Below are 23,608 nucleotides of genomic sequence, written 5' to 3' on the forward strand. Positions count from 1 at the left end.
AGCAACAGGACTGCGTCTGACCTAGCTGTTCCCAGGGCACCCCCAGTTCACTGTCTCTTAAGAGGGCCAGGTTAACAAGGGATCAGGGGCCCTAAGTGACTAGTTGCATAATCTATACACACACTTTTCGGAATGTTCTCCAACGATAGCTAAATAAAAATCAGAGCAGAGCTAGTTCCTAGCTAAAGGGTACCCTTGAATGTATCCTTCATTTCAACTCTATCCTTGAAACTTTAAAGTAGCTGTTAGAAAAACTAAAGCATTAGAACTAAAATCTTTGGCAAAAAAAGTCTAAGTATTTAGAAAAAAAAAAAAAAAAAGGGAAGAAGTCTGTTCCTTTTAAATTATGACTTTGAAAGCTTCCATAATTTCATAGAATTTTGCTATTTACTGAGTTTCTGCTAACACAAAAAAAAATGGGGAAAACATAATTTAAGAGATAAATCACATGATTTTTATGGCAAAGTTATTGCTAAAATATTTGAACACATAAGTCATGTTTAAGTATAGAAATTTCTATGAAGGGCCTTCAATTATCTACAGCTAAACCCACATTTTATATCTTTGGTCTTGACTTCTCCTTAGTTCTACACACCCTAACTCAAACTCAACAAATCTAAATTAGTCATACTTCTTCAATTCACATGTGACTTACTTCTTAGAAGGCAACCACCCAGTCAATCCATCTAAAAATTTACCCACTCAGAACTTGAGTCCAGCCCTCCCCGTATTTCCTCTAATGTCCCTTACTTCTCTGTAATGGAGGAAGAGATATGTGCTCTGAGGGACATGGACTTTCAGCCAGTACACCACTGTACAAATAAGATTCCATTTTTCCTGTAATTTGAAACCTTCAATCAAGTCCAACCTATTCAGCATGATAGGCAAAGCACTTCTAAATCTATTTCCTATCAAACTTCCAACTACATCTCCTGTCACTGTCCCTTAGTGTACACATTCTATTATGTTGAATTAACTCTAGTTCCCTAAACATGTGCTGCACTTTAAGTCTCTTTCCTCTTCTTAGAACACTTTCCCCTTTACCTGGCAAACTAGTGGTTATCTTTCAAGATCTAACAATAACATCACCTCTACAGAGAAACCATTCCTGATTTTAGGGTTACTTATAACCATCTCTGGACATGTCTATACTTGATTCATATGCTATGGTGGCTTTCATCACATCGAGTTTGCAGTTATTTACCTATCCAACACTAATCCTGTGTTTTGAAGGGCTATTACTTTCTTCTGTTCAACCTGATCTCCTCAGATCTGGCATATTCCTTAGCATCAAGGAGGTATTTATACTATAATTTATTAAGATTATGGAACAGTACTCCTAGGCAAAATTGTAAAATAAATGAAGTTTGAGCATCTCTCCATTTTTAATCTCATTAATCCCCCCAGAAGCCATTAACCTATAATATCAGAGACAGGTAGTAAAGTAATTAGCCAAAAACTAAAAAAGTCAATCTCCTGACCTCTAAGCTGGTCTTCTTCCTCCTAAACTGTGATGAGTCATTATACGGTAACTAAGCCAATGTCCTGCAGTGATCTAATCCATCCGGCAGTAGTAGGCTAAAATGACCAGATTGCTTGTACTCCTTTTACTATAATCATAATAACAAGAAACTCAAGGGAACTACATGGTCAGGTAAGCAAATCATCAAAAGGTGGTCTGGATTCGATCTCAGGGAAGATAACTTTTCATTCAGATGAGCAAATCTTAAAGTAGTTTATGCAGAAATCTTTGGTGCAACTAAAGTAGGGAAAGTAATATAAAACAAAAAAACATTTAGAGCTAAACAAAAAGCAAAAAAAAAGATTATTTCAATTTTTAAAAATCCTTTCATAATTTACAAAACAGCATTTACTCAACATCTGCCTCCCTCGACATACTAATTAAAAAACTAAATAGGAACACGAGCAAACAAGACACAAAAGCCCATGAATGCAGCAGCCGGGCATAATGTCACAAAGCCATTCAACCTCTTACCTCACCGCCTCAGGAGGTAGACATGTATAACCACTTTCATGCCTTTTGTGGAACGTCTTGATTCTATGCATATGCTTATGCAACTATATTTTCAAATATTTTGATACTAGCAGTAAATGATTGTCTAAGTTAAACCAAGCAACACAAATTCTGATCAATGGAAAGCTGAGTTATTAGCCTATCTGTGTTGAGAAACCAAGAGAGAATTCTTAGTCTATAATGAGCTTTTCGTTTCTATATACTTCTGAGTCTGTGCTTCTTTAACTAGGTACTCTTGGGAATACATTTGGGAATTCCGAGAAACACACATGACCACATGGTAAGTGAGAAGTCAGGATGTTGGATGTACATAGGAAGGCACCAGATTTCAGACAGAAGAAGGATGGGAGAAGATGACTGTACACCAATCACTAGAGTGTTCAATAAAGGAGGGTTTTGTTCAGGTGGCAAACCCTCAGCATTGATGATAGAAATGAGCAATGGTAGAGGATGGTACAGCCAGAGTGCTCAAAGGAGCGAGAGTGAGTATAAGAAAGTGGAAAAATACTGTACAGGTGGCATATGGGTGCAAGAAGGGTATGTGCCCCCTCTACTACTCTGAGATTATAAAATAGAAAATAATAAACAGTCTCCAATAGAAAGGGCCTAAGGGGAAGTAAGATACCCAGAGGAGAATCAAGCTTCAGGGCTAGGGGAAAAGGTGGAAATTAATAACATCGATTAATTTGTTATTATTGAACAGTTGTTGCAGGTAGCATGATGGAATGGTTTTGAAGGAAGAATACAAAGGAGACATTGGGTCAGGGGGAAGGTAGCAAAACATATAATAAAGTTTCAACACAAAGAGAAAAAATGAGCAGATGAATTATAATATCAGACATTTGAAACTTTTGAAAATTAGCTGTTTTTCAGGACCAACAAAATTGTATGTTCCCAAACTGGTAATGTGGTAATTTAGAAAAGCTGGATGCCATGATAGGGTTATAGGAAATTTTTTTCCTTCTAGGGCTCAGGTTGTGAGTGGTAGATGTGGATCAGGGTAGCTTGGGGGAGCAGTCAGAGAGTCTGCAGTCACTTCTGTGGAACTTCTAATGGTGGGACAGCTATGAGAAAGGTAGGTTCCAAGGCAGGTGTGGGGGTGAGAAGGCACAGGATGCTATTTCAAATCAATGGGGAGGGAACCCATTATAGGACAAATAGCTGCAAAACAAGGCTGGCCATTAAATAAGAATAAGAATGAGAATAAGAATAAGAATAAGAATAAGAATAAGAATAAGATAAGATCCCCACTTTATTTCTTACTAAAATAACCGTCAAAGGATTAAAATTTAAAATAGAAACAAAAGATGTAAAAAGTACTATAAGCAAATGTAGGTGAATACTTTTACAAGTGGAAAGGCTGTCTTAAACTTCACAAACTATGTGAGAATAAATTGATAACTTTGATATTCTTAAAAAATTAAGTATCCTACAAAGCAGTGCACCCTAAATCACTAATGGTAAAAAGAAAACATTTAAAATTTGCAAAATAAACATACAAAAAGTTAATATATTTATAAATAAAAAGCTCTTGCAAACTGATTGAAAAAATAGGCAAAGAATATAAAATAACAATTCATAAAAATAACTAATAATATTCCACCTCACTACCAATCAAAAAGATATAAATATAGCTATATTTTCCCACTAATTTCTAAATTTCAAATTTTTGAAACTGTATTAGTATGTTAGTAAAAGTATTATTTTGAATGAAAACTGCACAGGCTTTCTGTAAATATTTTGTAAAATATATCAACACTCTTTAAAAATTAACATCTTCTGATGCAGCAATTCTATGTCTAGAAATTTACTCAAAGGAATTAATCAAATAGGTGTTTATAATGTATCAAAATTATGAACAGAGTTATCTACTATGCTACTGTTTATAAAACTGAATTTGGTAACTTTCTGTGGAGTCACCTGAAAATTAGTTAATGGAGCCATTAAAAAACTGTCATTTTTTTTGCAATGGAAATATATACTAAGATGATTTACTAAATGTGAAACAGGGAATATGATATGATAATTTTTTGTTTTTAAAAAAGTTATGTGTATGCCAAGAATAATTTTATAGTGATTACTTCTAGTTGGTGGACAAATCAAATATAGGTAGACCTTATTTTTTTCTTAAAACTATTCTGAAATTTCTGGTTTTCATTGCACCGTATATTATCTCTAAAACATTATTTTAAAATGTTAAAGTTTAGGACTTGGTAGTATTTTAACTGGAAAACATTACTTGCCCAGAAAGTAACATGTGGAATAACTCATTATTATGTAATGATAAAGAGTTGACAAAGGGATGAGATTGAAAGAAAAAGATGTTGGAGGATATTTTCACGTCTGTAATTCTGGGTGAGGAATTTATAAGAGTAAGTACATACTGCCCTTGAAAAAGTTGAATTATACAATTAAATACTGCTAATAGCTAAAGCGATGAATTTTAATCATTTGGGTATATTTCAAACCTTTTATTTTGTTTTCTCATTTCTGAGTTAAATCAATGATTACCACAGGGTGCAGTGAAATTAGAATGCAGTCTTTCAGCAAACTAGAAAGTGTTTCATATCCTTATGATCTGAAATTTTATCTAACCAAAAACTGTTTCATTGGATACTATACATTCTTTTAAGAAATGTTATTTTCTTTAATTTGCTGTTTCTACTCATTTTTACACTGGTAATAGTAACTTTAAGAGGAAGAAATGTAGGATACAAACTCTACACCATTATTTCATTCATGTAAAAAATATCCATACAAATGTACAAAGACTGGAAGATACCCAATATTAAAACAATTATGAATGAATGTGAGAATTAAAATTAAAAAAATTATTGGCCAAGCGCAGTGGCTCACGCCTGTAATCCCAGCACTTTGGGAGGCCGAGGCGGGCAAATCACGAGGTCAGGAGATTGAGACCATCCTGGCTAACACTGTGAAATCCCGTTTCTACTAAAAAAATACAAAAAATTAGCCGGGAGTGGTGGTGGACGCCTGTAGTCCTAGCTACTCGGGAGGCTGAGGCAGGAGAATTTCGTGACGAACCCGGGAGGCGGAGCTTGCAGTGAGCCGAGATCGCACCACGGCACTTCAGCCTGGGCGACAGAGCGAGACTCTGTCTCAAAAAAAATAAAATAAAATAAAATAAAATAATAAAAAATAAAAATAAAATACTTGATGTACTTAATAAAATAAATCTTTTCTTTTTTTTTTTTTTTTTTTTTTTTTTTTTTTTTTTGAGACGGAGTCTCGCTGTGTCGGCCAGGCTGGAGTACAGTGGCCGGATCTCAGCTCACCGCAAGCCCCACCTACCGGGTTTACGCCATTCTCCTGCCTCAGCCTCCCGAGTAGCTGGGACTACAGGCGCCCGCCACCTCGCCCGGCTATTTTTTTGTATTTTTTAGTAGAGACGGGGTTTCACCGTGTTAGCCAGGATGGTCTCGATCTCCTGACCTCGTGATCCGCCCGTCTCGGCCTCCCAAAGTGCTGGGATTACAGGCTTGAGCCACCGCGCCCGGCCATAAAATAAATCTTTTCAACAGTCCTTACCTAAAATAATTCTAGATATCCTTAAACATAACCGAAACTGTTGTCATCAAACTTAATTTATATTTCAGATGAGTCATGTTAAGACAAAAACCTACAAAAAGAAAACAAATGAACTGACAATAGACCAATAATAATTATTGAAAGAAAATATGAAAAGTTTTCATCAAGTTGGGATAAATTAAAATACCTTATTAAAGAGTTGGTAAAAATAAATATCTATGAGTAAAAACAATGCTTTGTTTCCTCCAATATTGGAATACTGAAGGATTTATTTTTCCTTTCAAAGCATTCAAACCTGGAACCTAAAATAGGAACTTCTCAGAGTTGAAACAAACTATGCTAGGTTTTACTTGAAGCTTAATACTCTTTGGCGAAAGTCCACAAGCACCTCAGGTTGCTGACCCAGATCTACTATGCCAGAAAAGTATTCCTCACTTCCCCTAAAAACTTTCTCCACAACTCCCCGAGGGAAATGAATAAAAACTGCTTCCCTCAACCCTCTATTTCCACATGGTTGAATCCATAAGGTAAAAATAAATGAAAAACCTGAAATGACCTGTTTTATTTCAGAGGCGTAGGACTTTGACCACAGTAGGTAATACATACGGTAGATGCAATACCTATTAACCTGTTGCCTCTTTGCAGCCATATTTACAAGCGATACTGAGGATGAGACCTGAGTGTGTGCTCAGCCAGTGGCTAAGGAGGTCCAATATAAGTGAGTTAGCTGCCCATTTTTACTGAGATCAAATTAGAAGGGTAGAAAGTCTGTAGATTGAAGAAATAAGCATCAATCAAAAATGGCTTTTAATCTCAGTTCTGCCACTTTCTATGAAATGACTGAATAGATACTCTCTTTGCCTACTCACCTTAAAAAATAGAGCAGTAATACCAACTTCACAGATTGGAGAACAAATAAAATTTGTGAAAATGTGCTGCAAATTACTGTTTATTGATCAATCTGCCAGACTCCAACCCTAGGGGTCTGGCGGATTGCTCAATAAACAATAGTTTCCTTTCTCTAAACATATACAGTTATTTCCATAGAAAGGAAAAATAACTACTCACCCTTAAAAACATCTCAAACTTCTATTACAGATTGGAAACATTGTATGTTCAAGGTCTCCAGTTTCGTCCTTAACGCAATCCCCTTTATTGGAAAGCAGCTCCATGAACTATCTTTTCTATACTTACGGCGTCTCCCACACTAATGACTCCTAAAGCGAGGACAAAGGCTTTACTTTAAATATTAAACAAAAATTAATCGGACACTGTGTCGTGATTCCCTGCACACCCAAATTTCTCCTCCATCTTTCACCTATAATCCTGGGATGACTACTGGACACTGACTAATCCTATCTCCTTGCTTTTCATTCTCTTCTCACGCAGCACAGTCTGGGTTCAGCCTTCCAATCCTAAAGCCATTACTCTTACTTTCTACTTGTCAAAACAAAAGTCCCTTCAACCCTTCTCCTATTATGCCCTCTAATGACTATGACTTGTTGATCATGCCACACATTTTGAAGCTTTGCATACCCTCGTCGCTATGACAATACCCTTTCCTGCTTCTCCTCTTGGGCTGGGACTGGAACTCATTTCCCAGGATTCAATTTTCTCCCATTTTCCTTCTGATTCCATGTGCTTCCCATAGGAGATCTCGTCATTATATTTACCCACTGCATGCCAATGTCAACTCAATCTGCATCTTCTGAGCTTGTTATACAACAGCTTATTGGATATCTTTATCCTTGATGTTATCTTTTACTCATACCCACTGTATTAGTTGGATAGAGCTGCTGTAACAAATTACCACAAACTGAGTGACTTACAACAGAAATTTATTTTCACGCAGTTCAGAATGGCAGCAATCCAATCAACTGTCAGTAGGGTTGGTTTGTTTTTGTGGAATCAGAGGGAAAATCTGTTTTATGCCTCTCTCTTAGCTTCTAGTGGTTGCCAGCAAACCTTGGCATCCCTTGGTTTACAGTTGCATAACTTCAATCTCTCCCAGCATGGTCATGTTGTCTACCCTCTATGTGTCTTTCTCTTTGTGTCTCTTGCCTCCTCTTATAAGGAAAACAGTCATATTGGGTTAAAAGCCTGCCTTGCTCAAGCATGACCTCATCCTAACTAATTGCATATGTAGTGATCCTATTTCCAAATAAGGTCACATCCTGAGATTCTAGGAAGAACATGAATTTTGGGGAGACATTATCCAACTCAGTACACCCATGAAGTCTGCCCCATTCTTAAATCTACACGTTTGTAAATTATGCTAGCTCTCACTTCAAGCCAAGAATCTGAGAAGCACTCTTCATTCTCATGTCTCCTTAACTTCATATCACAGCTCCTATCAAACCAAATTATTTTCATCTCCTAATATTTCTAGAATCTGAATACTTTTCCTCATCCCTAATTCTGCTGCCCTGACTCATTCAGCATCTCTTGCTTTGCCTACTACAGCAGTCCTTCCAATAGCCTTCAAATGAAACCTCCTCAGGATTACAACAGGATATACATATGCACAGCTTCATGGCATGTTAGAAGTCTTTCTAACATACATACACAGCATGCTAGAAAGACATATTTTAAAATTTTTTTTTTCTTTTCACTACTGTGAAAAGTTCTGCTGCTTCACTGCAATACACAGAATTATCACAGACACCCTTCTTCAAGGATGATGGAACTGAAAGGCAGAGTAGTTTCTGTGGAAGCCCCGGCCTTTATAAATTTTGGCTTAATAGACTTTTTGCAAACCCTTGGAGTGTAACAAAATCCACCATATCTGTAATCTGGCTTGTTATTAGATTTCAAGGCCTTTTGGGAAAAGTCAGAAAAGTAGGGCTTATTTCAGCATTTTAAGATTTAATATTATACCTGCCTCCAGAAGCTCTATGATAGAGGTATTTATTCTCATTTTAAAATGTAAACAAATATAATAAACTAATGTAATACACTAATGTAATTGCATGACTCGTAAGCCCTCTTTACACATACATGCACATACACATACACACCCACTGATTTTACGATTTTATGATTTTAAGAATTTTAAGAATCGTGTTTTCTTCTTCTGAGATGTATTAGCTCAATGCACAAAATTTAATCTAGATGTAAATTATTTTGTGACCATTAAAATATAATCATACTTGAGAGGACTACCTAATTATTTCCCATCTTCCATGGTTTTATTCCTGTAGCTATCACACTGGACCTCAGTTCCCCCTTAATTTATTCAAAAAAAAATTAAAGCCTACAGTTAATCATGCTTACTCCCATAACCCCATGGGGATGAGAACACTTTCCACAGCATAACCGATAAGAGTACTTAGAAGAAAGCAGGGACTGCAGGAAGGGAGTCCGGGAGGTACAGGAAGGCATCCAGCTCCATTCATATTGCCTGTAGATGCCTCTGTTGCTGCTTCTTCAATTACATTAAAACTGTCTTGGCTGCAGACCACATTGTCTTAAAGCATCTCCATTTTCTTGGCCCTCTTTCCAATCTGAGAAATCCTGCTTCTAATAGATCCAGGATTCTAGGTGAGAGTACTTCTTCCCGTTCAGGAAATTATGCAAATTTGGATTGTTTCATTTTCATCTAAATGTCTCTGAACTCTCTTCTCCAACCAAGCACCCAACTTTTGGGCAATATCACATTTTTCCAACTAGGAGTGACTGAAGGACACAAATCCTCTCTCCTCTGGGCATATGATACTGCTATTTGCCGTTTGACAGCTAGAATAAAAAGTGTATCTCACTTCAGTAAAAAGTAGAATATCCATTTGATTTCTCAAAAGCAGTTGCAATTTTTTTTTTTTTTTTTTTAATGGAGTCTTGCTCTGTCTCCAGGTTGGAGTGTAATGGTGCCATCTTGGCTCACTGCAACCTCTGCCTCCTGAGTTCAGGCAATTCTCCTGACTCAGCCTCCTGAGTAGCTGGGACTACAAGTGTGCACCACCACAGCCAACTAATTTTTGTATTTTTAGAGAGACAGGGTTTCACCATGTTGGCCAGAATGGTCTTTATCTCTTGACCTTGTGATCTGCCCACCTCAGCCTCCCAAAGTGCTGGGATTACAGACTTGAGCCACCAAGCTTGACCAAAATCAGTTGTACTTCTAATAAAAATAAAAAATAATAACCACCTTTGATTTTATGGGGATGTTCAAGTGCTTAACCTAGATTCTTTTCATGTAATGCCACTACCTGGTAATGACTTTTTAAAAGTAATATAACATATGAAAATGTCTGAAACCAACAGGATTTAGAGGAACATGGACTAATGGGGGAAGTTTTAAAACAGGAAAACCAGAGCCCTGGCCTAATATGTGATTTTTGTATATGTAAATCACTTATTCTTGGGCCTTAGATCCCTATATCTACAAATAGAATATGCTTAACTATTATTTAAAATAAGCATATGGAATCATGATTAATAATGCTTATCAAAAGATGTATAGTTTATTTTTGATGTTGAGAAAAGAATAATTTTGTTTTTTCTAACTCAATTAACATTTTGCATTGAAGAAATGGAAAACCACTGAATTTACTGTTAAGTCATTCAGAGCTGGCTGAGTCTCAACACTTAAAACACAATTTTCAAACTGCATTCTTTCTCATTTTCAATGGACATTGATGAAAATTTAGTCTTGATTAAGCCTGATTCACGCTCATTTAGCATTAAAAAATATTAGACAAGAAATAACTCATTTCTGAGAAATATTGCGACAATTTTTTCAAAAGTGTTTGCTGTACCTCAGCTCTAAATTTGAAGAGAAGCAATGTTTCCTCTCCCAAGCCTCTCTCTACATACATATAACATCATATATGATTCAGTAAGAAACATTTATTTTTCGAGAATATTTTACATTATATATATATATAACTTCTACAACAATTACTCTACAGTATTCTTTAAAAGTTAGACACAAGTTTGTCATACAACCCATCGATTTCACTGCTAAGCATCTACCCAAGAGAAATGAAAATGGGTACTGACAAACACTTGAATGCAAATGCTCTCAGCAGCGTGACTCATAATATTCCCATATTGGAAACAACCCAAATGTCCATCCACTAGTAAATTGACAAAATGTGGTATATCCATACGATGGAAAACTATTCAGCAATAAGAAGAAATGAAATACTGATACATGCCACAACATAGTTGAACCCCAAAAACATTATGCTAAGTAAGAGAAGCCATAAACAAAAGAGCATATAGTATATCATTCCATTTATATAAAATGTTCAGAAAAGGCAAATCTATAGAGACTTAAAGTAGACTAATGGTTGCCTGGGTATGGGAGTGGGAACAAAGACATAATGGATGTAAGGAATCTTACCAAGTGAGTAAACTGTTCTAAAACCAGATATGGTAATGGTTTTATAATTTTGGAATGTTCTAAAACCAGATATGGTAATTGTTTTACAACTTTTAGAAAATTTACAAATTTTCTAAAACTCACTGAAATATAATTTCTAAATATTATTCACCCTTAAAGGGTGAACTTTATAATATGTAAATTATATCTCAATAAAGTTGTAAAAAAATGCTATAATGCAAACTGCATAAGAATTTAAATAATTGTAAGCACTGTGAGGAAAATTAAATTGATCCATCATTGATCTAAACAATATGTTTACAATCAACTAAAGAGGAGGAAAAGAAAACCAAACACCGCATGTTCTCACTCATAGGTGGGAACTGAACAATGAGATCACTCGGACTCAGGAAGGGAAACATCACACACCGGGGCCTATCATGGGGAGGGGGGAGGGGGGAGGGATTGCACTGGGAGTTATACCTGATGTAAATGACAAGTTGATGGGTGCAGCACAGCAACATGGCACAAGTATACATATGTAACAAACCTGCACGTTATGCACATGTACCCTACAACTTAAAGTATAATAATAATAAATAAATTAAAAAAAAAAAGAGGAGGAAAAACTCTTTAACAAAAATGAAATTTGACACATTTAAAAATATTCTGCATAATGTGGTCCATTAGTCTTTGATATTTTATTGAAGAAAGTTGTGGTAAAGATATGATTGAAAAGTCCATTACTAAAAACATTTTCCAAAATATTTCCTTTCCAAAACTATACTTTCCTTCAAAATCGAATCCTTTTAACCTCCAGAACTCCTTTTTAGCAAATGATCTCTTGAGATGATGACACTAGGGGGGCACTGACCAGCACCTGGCACACTAACAGGATACAAGGTTTATAAACTGCTGGTTTAACCAACCTTGATCCATAACCTACCCCATTTTCTGTGAGCATTATGCTCATCAGTTCTCATTTTAATAATCCAAATGCTGAGCTTTCTAAATATTAAATCCCAGGAGGATTTTTCTTTTTTGAATGTGTGGCAATGTCAGTAAGAAGGAAGGCATCTTGTGAAGAGATAAAGTGGACGGATGAATTTTGAAATCTATCTGTACATGAAGAGAAATGAAATACTAGCAGTACTTCTAATCAAATACCTTTCAGTATGCAAACCATTGACAAAAGAGTTTTGTTTTGTAATTTTTTTTCTAGGTGAACGTTTAAGTGGTCATCCGCCTCAAATCTCCACTTTCCAGTCCTGCCCAGACTCCAACTAATAACACTACCACCTGCAGGGGGTTTTGTTGTTTGTTGTTTGTTTTAGTGCCTCCCACATGCCTAGCTCACGCATGCACTTTTCTAAAGGATCTGAGTTCCCTTGGCTGCGTTCCCCGGGGGAGCTCTACCAAGACCGGTCTGACCTGGCCCTCTGAGCTCCCTCTGAAGGGACCTGCTGCAAGGCAGGGTCATTTGCCTCCGGAAGGCACCTTCAGGAATTTCCCCAAGGGGCTGAGCAGCACTAGCATCAGCACCAGCCGGGACCCAGGCTCTCCGCTCCCTCAGCCCCGCGACTACCTGGCACTCGTGTCCCTCCCTCTCCGCGGCCTGCCGGGGTCCTAGCAGCAGGGAAAATCCAATAGCTACGGGGAACTCTTGAGTTTGCTCGGTTTACCCACCTCCATATTTTATCCAAAGAATGGACGTAGGCCAGTGAGGTGAGGTGACTTGGCTAAAGCCACACAGCCGGACGTTGGCCGAGCGGGTTAGAACTCGGGTGTCTGCTAACCCCGCGGCCGCTCGCAACTACCTGGGGCTTGGGAAGCACCGCCCAGGGAAAAGACTTGGCATTGCTGGGGCGAGAGGCGAAAGGCTCAGCGACTTGTGACAGGAGGTCATCAATGACCTCCTGCAGGGCAGAGTGGGCAAAAGGCAGGTGACAGACCTCCCACGTCAAGCCTGTTGACGTGAGCGTCCTTTCCACTCTCTGAGTACCCTGGCTTGTGAGTTAAACGATGGGGTCGGGTCGCCCAAGCAAAAGAGGCATCTGCTTTGAACTCCCCCCATACTTGTGCCGGCAAGGCAGAAAATGGGAAAGTTGCACTTACCACATCTTCCCTGGGTCAGCCTCCCCCGACTCCCCAAGTCCCTCCCCTCCCTCCTCGCACAGCGACACCCACTCACGCGCCAGCTCCACCAGGTACGTACCAGCCGAGAGCGCAGCTGCCCGCCCTGCCGTTGCCCTGGCCCTCGCGTTCGCCCAGCGCTCTGAGGCCCGGAGCTGCAACTCGGAGCTGCGATTCGGGTTCTAGCTCTCTGCAGCCTCTACGGTCCCGGGGATGCAGTCGCGTCTGAGCTACTGGGCTGGGGCGCAGCCAGGCGGTGGCAGCTACCAGGGGGCGGAGGGAGCGGCCGCCGCGTCCCGCCCCCAGGCTACGAGCGCGGCTCCCCAGGCGGTGTCCGGCTCTCCGTGCAAACTCGGCCACCGCGGCACTCCCCGGGGCACGTGCCACGGTGGCTCTTTTCTGCTGGCAGCCTGGGGCGAGCTCTTTTTTCTACTTGCGCGTTAACCACCAACTAATTATCGGTGATCGTCACACAACCCGCGTCCTCATCGCTCGCCACTCCTAGTTCCCTTGGGCGATCGTGAGGTTCTGCTAAGATTTCTGTGACGTGAATGCGGGAATTTCAATTCCCTTCCTGCTTTCTGACGTCGCATCATGTTTTCTGTCCCGCCGGTTGTACGCGCCCCGAGCAGGGTTTGTGCTCCAGGTGCCATCAAGATTGCCCTTTGATCTAATGTTGGCTGTACGGAGAAGGCAGGAAGGTACACAGGCTTCTTATCTACGCCCCGAATCTGGGTCTTCGAGTTTTTTAACAGATTGGGAAGCAATATGCTATGGAAACAACTTTTTGTGCAATAAAAGCAGAAAATAATGTATATCAAATTTCACTTTCAGGTTCTCACTAAGAAAAATAAAGTCGTTACTACTAAGGTCTCCTTGTGCTTTTTAAAAGCCATATTACATGGACGACAATGCTGCTGATAAAATTAATTCCTCCGCTTCTTGAGAAAGTGGTTTCTCACTGAAGTCTTAAAATCTCCTCTGGTTTCTCGAAACCCTTAATTAGTACTCAAAGTCTTCTCTAATCTCTAGTCTTTACTAATTTGTTCATTCATACTATGCTCTGACTTGCCACCCAAAGCCTATGACATCTGCCAATGACCACTTCCAAATTCCCTTTTTAGGCAAAAGCCTAAATATGGAAACATGAAAATAAAATCAGACAAATATTTTATTCAGTGTGTGCTAATGGTAGTACAATTAAGCTCTTTATTCAATATTCATACCTCCACAATATAGTAATAATTTTCTCTATTTTCAGATAGTAAACTGAGGCTCAGCAAGGTTAGATACTTTGAACAAGTATAAATAGCTGAGAAGATTCCAAATCAGTTTTGAACTTAGGTCTTTCTGCCTTCAAGATTGATTGACTTCCTTAAATTATACTCTGTTAATAAAGCTTGTGATTTTTCTAAATTGTGATGTAGGCACATTTTGTTTTTTATTAGGTTAGTGCAAAAGTAATTGCAAAAAAGTACTTGCAAACCTGTAGTTACTTCTGCCCCAGCCTAATAAAAACACAATTACTTGTGTGGTTACACAAGCATTAATCAAAGAGATTGAGAGAGATTTATATCATTAGTGTAACTTTAAAACTTATTATTTGGCATATTTCTAAGGCCTGTTATTATTGTATTATATAATAACATATACTTTCATTATCTAGGGCAAATTATTCTAATGTTTGTTTATTTTAGAGGTACTATGACAGAGAGTGATACTAAAATGTTTGAACTTATGAATTATGGTATCATGATTGGATTTTTATGATCTTGCGAGTGTATTTCCTATACTTGAAAAATTTGCTTTGTAAAATCTGTATTTTGGGATCAATGTGATAAAACCACTAGACCTCACTGCTAAGCTTTTAACCTACGTATGAAATCATCAGAACCACTGGAATGTATGGCCCGGGAAGGCCACATCCTCAACACCTAGAATAATACCTTCACAAAGTAGGTACTTCACAGGCAGTTTTCAAATGAATAAATATTAACCTTGTTTCCACACTTAAGACCAAATAATGACTTATAAGAACACTATTTATAGAATGCTTTTGTCTATTTAGATTTAAAATTTTTGATGGCCTCTCATTTCTACTAGGAAAGTAAGAATATGTGGAAGGTTTGCAGTAGTTGCTTTTGGGAATGCTAGACAGAACCTGACCATAAGTGCAAAGAGGAGTTTTTGAGTCCAAGAATTGGTGGTAGCAGCAATTCCACACAATCATGTGAATTGTGAATTGTGTCAAATACATGAATTTAAATGCAGAACGTTTAATGCAGCTTTGGAATTGTGCCAAGTGAAGTGATGAAAAGACAAGGAGCAAGCTTGGGTACTATTTTTAAAAGAGTGTTTTAAGGTTAACCAGACTAAATAGGAAAATAAGTGAGGACAAAGAAGGGAGAAGAAGGAGGAGTCCAAGTACAAATCCACATCAAATGAGAGAGATAGGAAGATAAGTTGTAGTCAGGAAGTGGGATTGTTTTCTTTGAGGTTTTAGAAGTACAAAGATAGGTAGTTTATGGAGGAGCTAAGGGTGGGGTTGGCTAACATAGAGTGAAGATCAAGACATTAGGGACTAAGATATTGAAGAAACTATATAGACATTGAAGCCACCAATAGTAATACTGGAATAAAAAAGGAGTGAATCTGATAACAAATACTTCCATGAATGCAGTGGACTGATCCAGAACTGAGAGGATGACTATGCAAAGTTGGGGCAGAAGGTGCATATCCAGGGAGAAAAAGCCTAAGTAGATCAAGGACTGGTAAAAGAGACAACTAAGACTTCAGAAGCAATACTGGGGCGCTACAAGGATCCCAACATTGCCCCTGTGACCCTAGAATGTGAAATAATGAACAGTCTACATCAAAGGGACATCTAGGGGAAATTATTCTTAGAAGAAAGCTTATTTCCTACTTAATGCCAGAAAATGGAGAAAGCATGGTGTGAATAGTTTATGAGGGTGGTGGTATTTTTCAATATTAAACGAGGATTCTACAAGGTCAGAGTAGTTAAGAGGTGGGAGGTAGGGCTGGCTTCATGAGTCTACTACCTGTTCAGTTGAGCAGGGATCTACGTGTTGTTTGTTTTTGAGACAGGGTCTGACTCTGTTGCCCAGGCTGGAGTGCAGGGCCCAATCTCTGCTCACTCCAGACTCATCCCCCAGGATCAAGCAATCTTCCCACCTTAGCCTCCAGAGTAGCTGGGACTATGGGCACACATCACCATACCTGGCTAACTTTTGTGTTTTTTTGTAGAGAGGGAGTTTTTCTATGTTGGCCAGGCTGGCCTCGAACTCCTGGGCTCAAGCGATCCACTTGCCTTGGCCTTCCACAGTGTTTGGATTACAGACATAAGCCACAAGCCTTGCTCAAGATCTACTTTTAAGAAGGCCCCATGCAATGTTTAATACTCTCCTGTCCCTGCCTTGAAATATATATATATATATATATATATATATATATTTTTTTTTTTTTTTTTTTTTTTTTTTTTACCAAGGGGCCTTGCATTTTCATCTTTCATTGAACCAGGCAAATTATGTAACCAATGCTGTGTGGAAGAAAGGAGAAATTCTCACATGGGTGAAACAAGAATCAGTATTTACCTTCTGAGGATTAAAGTTTGGGAAAGACTAAACGCTGAAGTTTGTATTTTGAGGGGAGACCAAGAGTTGCAGGGAGAAGGATGTGGCTGCAAGGTTTCAAGTGAGATCTAGTTTTCATGTCTCTTTAGGGCCCGGCTGGCTGACACTTGGGCAGAAGAAGTGGACAGTAGTTACCATCAGCCCAGGCCATGTTTTCATTTGGTAGTGGATTAGTTTTTTTAGGGTTGCCATTAAAAATTACTACAAATTTGCTGACCTATGCCAGAAGGAATTTATTCTCTTACAGTTCTGGAAGCCAGAAGTCTGAAGTCAAAGTGTTGGCAGGGTAACACTTCCTGTGAAGACTCACGGGAGAATCCTCTTTTGTCTATTCTAGCTTTTTGTTTTTTTAAACAGAGTCTCACTCTGTTGCCCAGGCTGGAGTGCAATGGTGCGATCTCAGCTCACTGCAACCTCTGCCTCCTGGGTTCAAGCGATTCCCCTTCCTCAGCCTCCTGAGTAGCAGGGATTACAGGCACGTGCCACCACACTCAGCTAATTTTTGTATTAGAGACGGGATTTCACAATGTTGGCCAGACTGGTCTTGGACTCCTGACCTCAGGTGATCCGCCTGCCTCAGCCTCCCAAAGTGCTGGGATTATGGGTGTGGGCCACCATGCCCAGCCCTCTTCGAGCTTTTAATGGCCACAGGTAATCCTTGATTGTCTTTGGCTTATAGCTACATAACTCCAATCTCTGCATCCATCTTCACATCGTCCCTGTGTTTCTTCTCTACTGTCGGCATTGGTATTCTCCTGCTCTTATAAGGACACTGTCACTGGATTTGGGGTCCACCCAATTCATCCAGGATGATCTCCTCTGGAAATCCTTACCTTAATTGAATCTTTGAAGATCTTTTTTTCCAAAGAAAGTCACATTCACAGGTACCAGAGGTTAGGTCATGGACATGTCTTTTTAGAGACCACCATTCAGTCCACTGTAGCCAAGTCTATGGAGGCCAGAGGAATAGCAAGACTCGATGACACTGGCATGATAGCTCTTCATGTCTATTTGGCAAACATAACTACAATAATATGAACCTTATCGATGTTTCTAAAGCTTTCAAACTATGACATTTGACACATATGAAAATCAGAAGATTAGAGATGCCCAGAGTCTTTACACCCCTGAGAGTAGCTATCTGTCTTGGGTACAAAAAGCACTGAGAAGTCATGTACCTGGGACAGTGAGAAGTGTGGTTACAAAGAACTGAGGAAGTTGGATTCTCCACTCCTCCTCTTGGAAAAAAAGAAAAAAAAAGAAATGTTCAAAAGTTTTCAATATACTTTTATGTGAATTGCTTCTGTGCACAAATTCATAAAATCTAAGATTGGGTTAGATCTAAGATTAGTTGCTCATCATAATTAAAACACGAATTCACAACTTCTAACATGGGAAATCCTGATGTCTCTCATGCCTTCTCTTATTAAATTGGAAAATATACATTTTATCGGAACTCCGGTAAGGAGCATCATTATGACATTTATATTATTCATAATAGGTATTATTTATTATGATCCCAAATTACTGAGTAACTAGATAAATATAATGAATGTTAAGTTGTCTTATAAAATGAATTAGGTCTTTTTAATTTAGATAAACTCTAATTTAACCATAACTTCTGCATCACTGTTCAGAGTTGGGGTGGATGGAGTCTTTAAAAGGGAAGCTTTTGAGATGTTCCTGGTGAATTGGATTTAAAAGTTAGTCTCTTTTAAAAGTTTGCGTAGGAACCAAAAATGTAAACTTAATCCTATTTTTTGTTGTTGTTGTTGAGACACAGTCTTGCTCTGTCACCCAGGCTGGAGTGCCCTGGTGTGATCTCAGCTCACTGAAACCTCTGCTTCCTGGGTTTAAGTAATTCTCCTGCCTCAGCCTCTCAAGTAGCTGGGACTATAGGTGTGCACCACCACACCCGGCTAATTTTCTTTTTTTTGTATTTTCAGTGGAGATGGGGCTTTGCCACATTGGCCAGGCTGGTCTCTAACTCCTGGCCTCAGACGATCCTCCCACCTCAGACAATCCTCCCGCCTCGGCCTCTCAAAGTGCTGGGATTACAAGCATGTGCCACAGTGCCCAGCCAATTTAACCATATTGACACAGAATTTTTTGATAGTTTGTTTTTTGTTTTGTTTTTGTTTTTTTTTGTTTTTTTTGTTTTTTTTTGGTAAGGAATTTCCCTTACACTCTACAGGAGTTGGAAAAGCTATAAAAATTAACATTAGCTAATTAATCCAAAGTAAATAACAACAAAAGTTGTATTCCTTAAAGCATCTCAATGGTTGAAATATAATCTCTGGCATCAACATTTCTCAGAACCTCGAGGCTAAGATGCACCTTATGATTCTCATTAGCTGCAAAATTCTGAAGAAAACAAAGCTTGTCTCCTTTCTGCATCTTCCCATTCCCAACCACTTGAGCTTCTTCTATGAGTCCTAAGTGGTTTTAAAGCCACACTGACGCTATCAGTAGCTTCTTGTGCAACGCTATTTGGGTTCAGCTGTGGGAAGGTGAAGCAGAGTAATTTATATCACAGAAAAGAATCTTAGGGAGATAATAATGTCAGATAATAATTTCCAGTGGTTTGAGTTGAAGCACCGCTATGATACCTAGGAGTAAACATGTTCCTTTACAAACCAGACTTCAGAACTAACAATTAATAGATATGCATAAGATAAATCTTTTTCCCAACGTTGTATTGATTAAAAAAAAAAAAAAAGGAAGGGAAAAGCTTGCAAGGAAAAAAAAAGGGAGGACTCCATGCTTTCTTAATTGATTCCAAACTACAGGTGACCCTTAAACAACACTGGGTTAAGGGCATTGAACCCTCGCCTGTTGAAAATCCTCATTTAACTTTTGACCCCCCGAGAATACAACTACTAATAACTACTGTTGTCCAGAAGCCTTATTGATAACATAAAGAGTTGATTAACACATTTTCTTGTGTCTAGCTTACTTTATCATAAGAATACAGTATATAGTACATATGTGTACATATAGTACAAACTTGAGACCCATTGACCTTCTTGGGTTGGAAACATTTCATTCATTTTTTTGTATAATTATTCCTTCTCCCCATCTCCTTTGGGGACTCTAATTCTACATGTGCTTGGGCTGCTTGAAGTTGTCCCACAGATCATTGATGTTTTCTGGGGCCCTTTTTCTCTCTATGTTTTATTTTTCATAGTTCTGTTGCTAGGCCTTATAGCTCACTGATTCTTTTATTACTCTGTCATATTTAACCTACTGTTAGTTTATACAATGCATTCATTATCTCATATATTCTATTTTTAAAATCTAGAAATTTGATGATCTGGTTTTTTTCATATCTTCTATATCTCTAATTAACAAGCTCAATCTTTCCTCAATTTTCATGAGCATATGTATATATGTACTATATACTGCATTCTTATGATAAAGTAAGCTAGACACAACAAAATGTTAGTAAGAACGTCATAAGGAAGAGACAATATATATACTATGTATTAAGTGGAAGTTTGTCATTATAAAGGTCTTCGTCCTCATCATCTTCATGTTGATTAGGCTGAGTAGGAGGAAGAGAAAGAGGAGGGGTTGGTCTTGACGTCTCAGGGGTGGCAGAGCTGGAAGAAACTCTACAGATAAGTGGACCCACGCAGTTCAAATCTGTGTTGGTCAAGGGTCAGTAGTACTTGAGGAAGATCCTTTTTCTTGAGTAATAAGGAAGACATTGATATAGAATTCTAGGGTGAGAGGTTATTTTCCCAACACTTTAAAGAAGTTACTTAACTTTGTCCCATGTACAAACTTTTTTTCTCTAACTTCTTTTGAAGTTTTTTCTTTATTAATAATTTTAAATCATTTTATTTTTATATCCTTGATAAAATTTTCTTGACAAACTTGAGACCCATTGACCTTCTTGGGTTGGAAACATTTCATTCATTTTTTTGTATAATTATTCCTTCTCCCCATCTCCTTTGGGGACTCTAATTCTACATGTGCTTGGGCTGCTTGAAGTTGTCCCACAGATCATTGATGTTTTCTGGGGCCCTTTTTCTCTCTATGTTTTATTTTTCATAGTTCTGTTGCTAGGCCTTATAGCTCACTGATTCTTTTATTACTCTGTCATATTTAACCTACTGTTAGTTTATACAATGCATTCATTATCTCATATATTCTATTTTTAAACTCTAGAAATTTGAATGATCTGGTTTTTTTCGTATCTTCTATATCTCTAATTAACAAACTCAATCTTTCCTCAATTTTCATGAGCATATGAGATATAGTTACTATAACTTTCATAATGTCCTCATATATTAATTTTATTATCTGTGTCAATTTGGAATTTGTTACCATTGACTGCTTTTGCTCTTCATTATAGGTCATATTTCCTGCTTCCCTGCATGCCTACTCATTTTTTATTAGAATCCAGACATCATGATTTCATCATTTATGGTGGGTGATAAATATTTTTGTTTTTCTATCAGTATTCCTTAATGTTGGTCTTGGTCATAGTTATGTTACCTGAAATGACTATCTTTCTAAGTCTGTCTATTAAGTTTTGTGAGGCAGTGTTAGAAAGAAATCATTCATCTAGGGCTTATTTTGCCCCCCTTCTGAGGTAATGACTTTTTGAATACTCTATCTGATGTCTCTTGAATTATGAGGTTTTCCACTTTTGCTGCAAGGAACAAGAACAACTACTCCAAGCTCTTTGTGCACTTTGCTTGTTGTTCCCTGTACTCCCTCAGGTGGTTTCTTCCCAGTCTGTGATAGTTAATACTGAGTGTCAACTGAATTGGATTGAAGGATACAAAGTATTTATCCTGGGTGTGTCTGCGAGGGTGTTGCCAAAAGAGATTAACAGTTGAGTCAGTGGGCTGGGAAAGGCAGACCCACCCTTAATCTGGTGGGCACAATCTAATCAGCTGCCAGCAAATATAAAGCAGGCAGAAAAATGTGAAAAGGAAAGACAGGCCTAGCCTCCCAGCCTATGTCTTTCTCCCACGCTGGATGCTTCTGGTCCTTGAACACTGGACTCTAAATTCTTCAGTTTTGGGACTCAGACTGGCTCTCCTTGATCCTCAGCTTGCAGACAACTTATTGTGGGACCTTGTGATCATGTAAGTTAATACTTAATAAACTCCCCTTTATATAGATAGAGATAGATAGATAGATAGATAGGTAGGCAGATAGATAGACAGACAGACAGACAGATATAGATATAGATATATCCTACTAGTTATGTCCCCCTAAGAGAACCCTAATACAGATTTTGGTACCAAGAGTGGTTCTAGAGGAACAGAGTATTAATGATGGAGTTCTTTCATTGGTTTTGAGGTTTCTAGAGTTGGTTGCTTAATATGATTAGACCCAAAAATGCTAAGAACTCTACTTCTAATAGTATAGAGAACACTGATAGTGTTTGGCAGAAACTGTTTAGAGAGTTATGCAAAATAAATCTATTTGACACTCCTGATTCACAACTCATGAGAGGCAAGGAGTGAGGTGACTCTATACATAATACCTTTGACCACATGTGGAGAACCAAGGAACATAATTAAGCTGGTTGGCTGCTCCTAAGTTCAGTGAACAAAGTGATGAAAGAAAATGACTAACTAAGGGATTCTGTCTCCCAGCTTCAGAAGCAGACACTGAGACTCAAATCTGCTAAGATTGCCCTGAGTGAGTCTTATCTCCTGTAGAGGAAGAGCTGAAATTGTGGAAAAACAGACACAAGCTCTAATCATGCGAGTGGCTGACCTGCAATGAAAAATGCACGCACAGCTTCACCAGGTGTCAACTGTTAAAGTAAGGGCATTGATTGGAAAAAAATGGGACTATGCAACTTGGAATGGGGATGTGTGGGAGGACCCTGATAAAGCTGGGGACAGGGAATTTGTAAACTCTGATGAACCTTTTTTTCCAGAAGAAACAGTTTCCCCATCCCCAGTAGTGGCAACATCCCCTTCCTGACCCATGCTGCCATCAGCCTTTACACCTTTGTCTGAGGAGACAAACCCTGTGCTGCCTGAGGCAACAGTGATGGCCTCCCCTGAGGCAATTGCCAGGCAAGATAATTTTGATCCTCCTCAGAAGCCATTCCCAACACATCTGTTTGCTTCCAGACCTATAACAAGACTAAACTACCAGTGGACCCTAGAGGTGAGGTTGAGAGTGTGACCCATGAGGAGGTGCACTACACTTGAAAAGAACTGTTTGAGTTCTTTAATTTATATAAACAGCAATCTGGAGAATAGGCATGGGAATGGATATGAAGGGTATGCGATAATGGTGGAAGGAACGTAGAATTGGATCAGGCTGAATTTATTGATTTGGGCCCACTAAGTAGGGACTCTGCATTGCACTTAAAGCTGCGTTGCAGCTCAGGGAGTTAAAAAGGTAATAATAGTTTATTTGCTTGGTTAGCTGAAATAGGGATTAAATGTTGGCCTATTGTGAGTGAGTCAGAAATGCCTGATCTCCTTTGGTTTAATGTAGAGGGGATCCAAAGGCTCAGGGAGATTGGGATGGTGGAGTGGATTAGTCACTTTAGACCTACTCATCCCAGCTGGGAGGGTCCAGAAGATATACCCTTGACCAATGCCTTGCAAAATACACTTGTGAGGGCAACACCTGCGTTTTTAAAAAGCCCTGTAATTGCTCATCTCTGTATGTCAGATCTAACAGGGGAACCACAGCCACTCAACTACAAAATTTAAATACAATGGGAATAATTGGATCCAAAGGTGGGAGGAGTCAAGTGGCAGCACTCAACCCTGAAAGGTAAGGTGGGTGTAGCTACTGTAATGGACAGCAGAAGCAAAGTGGCAATCAGAACAGTCTGACTCATGTAGAGTTCTGGCATTAGCTAATTAATCATGGTGTTCCTAGAAGTTAAATTGATAGGAAGCCTACTGCATTCCTACTGAAATTATA

General features: G+C 38.6%; 1 protein-coding gene across 5 annotated transcripts in view; it reads right to left on the bottom strand.

Annotated features, from left to right (window-relative positions):
* The window catches only part of PKIB (cAMP-dependent protein kinase inhibitor beta), a 246,083-nt gene that overhangs the window by 103,441 nt on the left and 119,034 nt on the right, over positions 1–23,608 (bottom strand). For 2 of the 5 annotated variants that reach the window (XM_050786394.1, XM_050786392.1), the window contains exon 1: positions 13,023–13,064. The exons of 1 other annotated variant lie outside the window; for it this stretch is intronic. Coding sequence is in view for 1 of the 4 variants with exons in the window: in XM_050786390.1 (XP_050642347.1) it covers positions 12,594–12,599 (6 nt within the window). In the remaining 3 variants the exon portion in view is untranslated. Of the gene's footprint in view, positions 1–12,593; positions 12,697–13,022; positions 13,065–13,122; positions 13,241–23,608 lie in introns of those variants that run through there. 2 more of the 5 variants (XM_050786395.1, XM_050786390.1) reach the window with 2 other exon arrangements.

This window comes from Macaca thibetana, chromosome 4, assembly GCF_024542745.1.
Source record: "Macaca thibetana thibetana isolate TM-01 chromosome 4, ASM2454274v1, whole genome shotgun sequence".
Lineage (NCBI taxonomy): Eukaryota > Metazoa > Chordata > Mammalia > Primates > Cercopithecidae > Macaca > Macaca thibetana.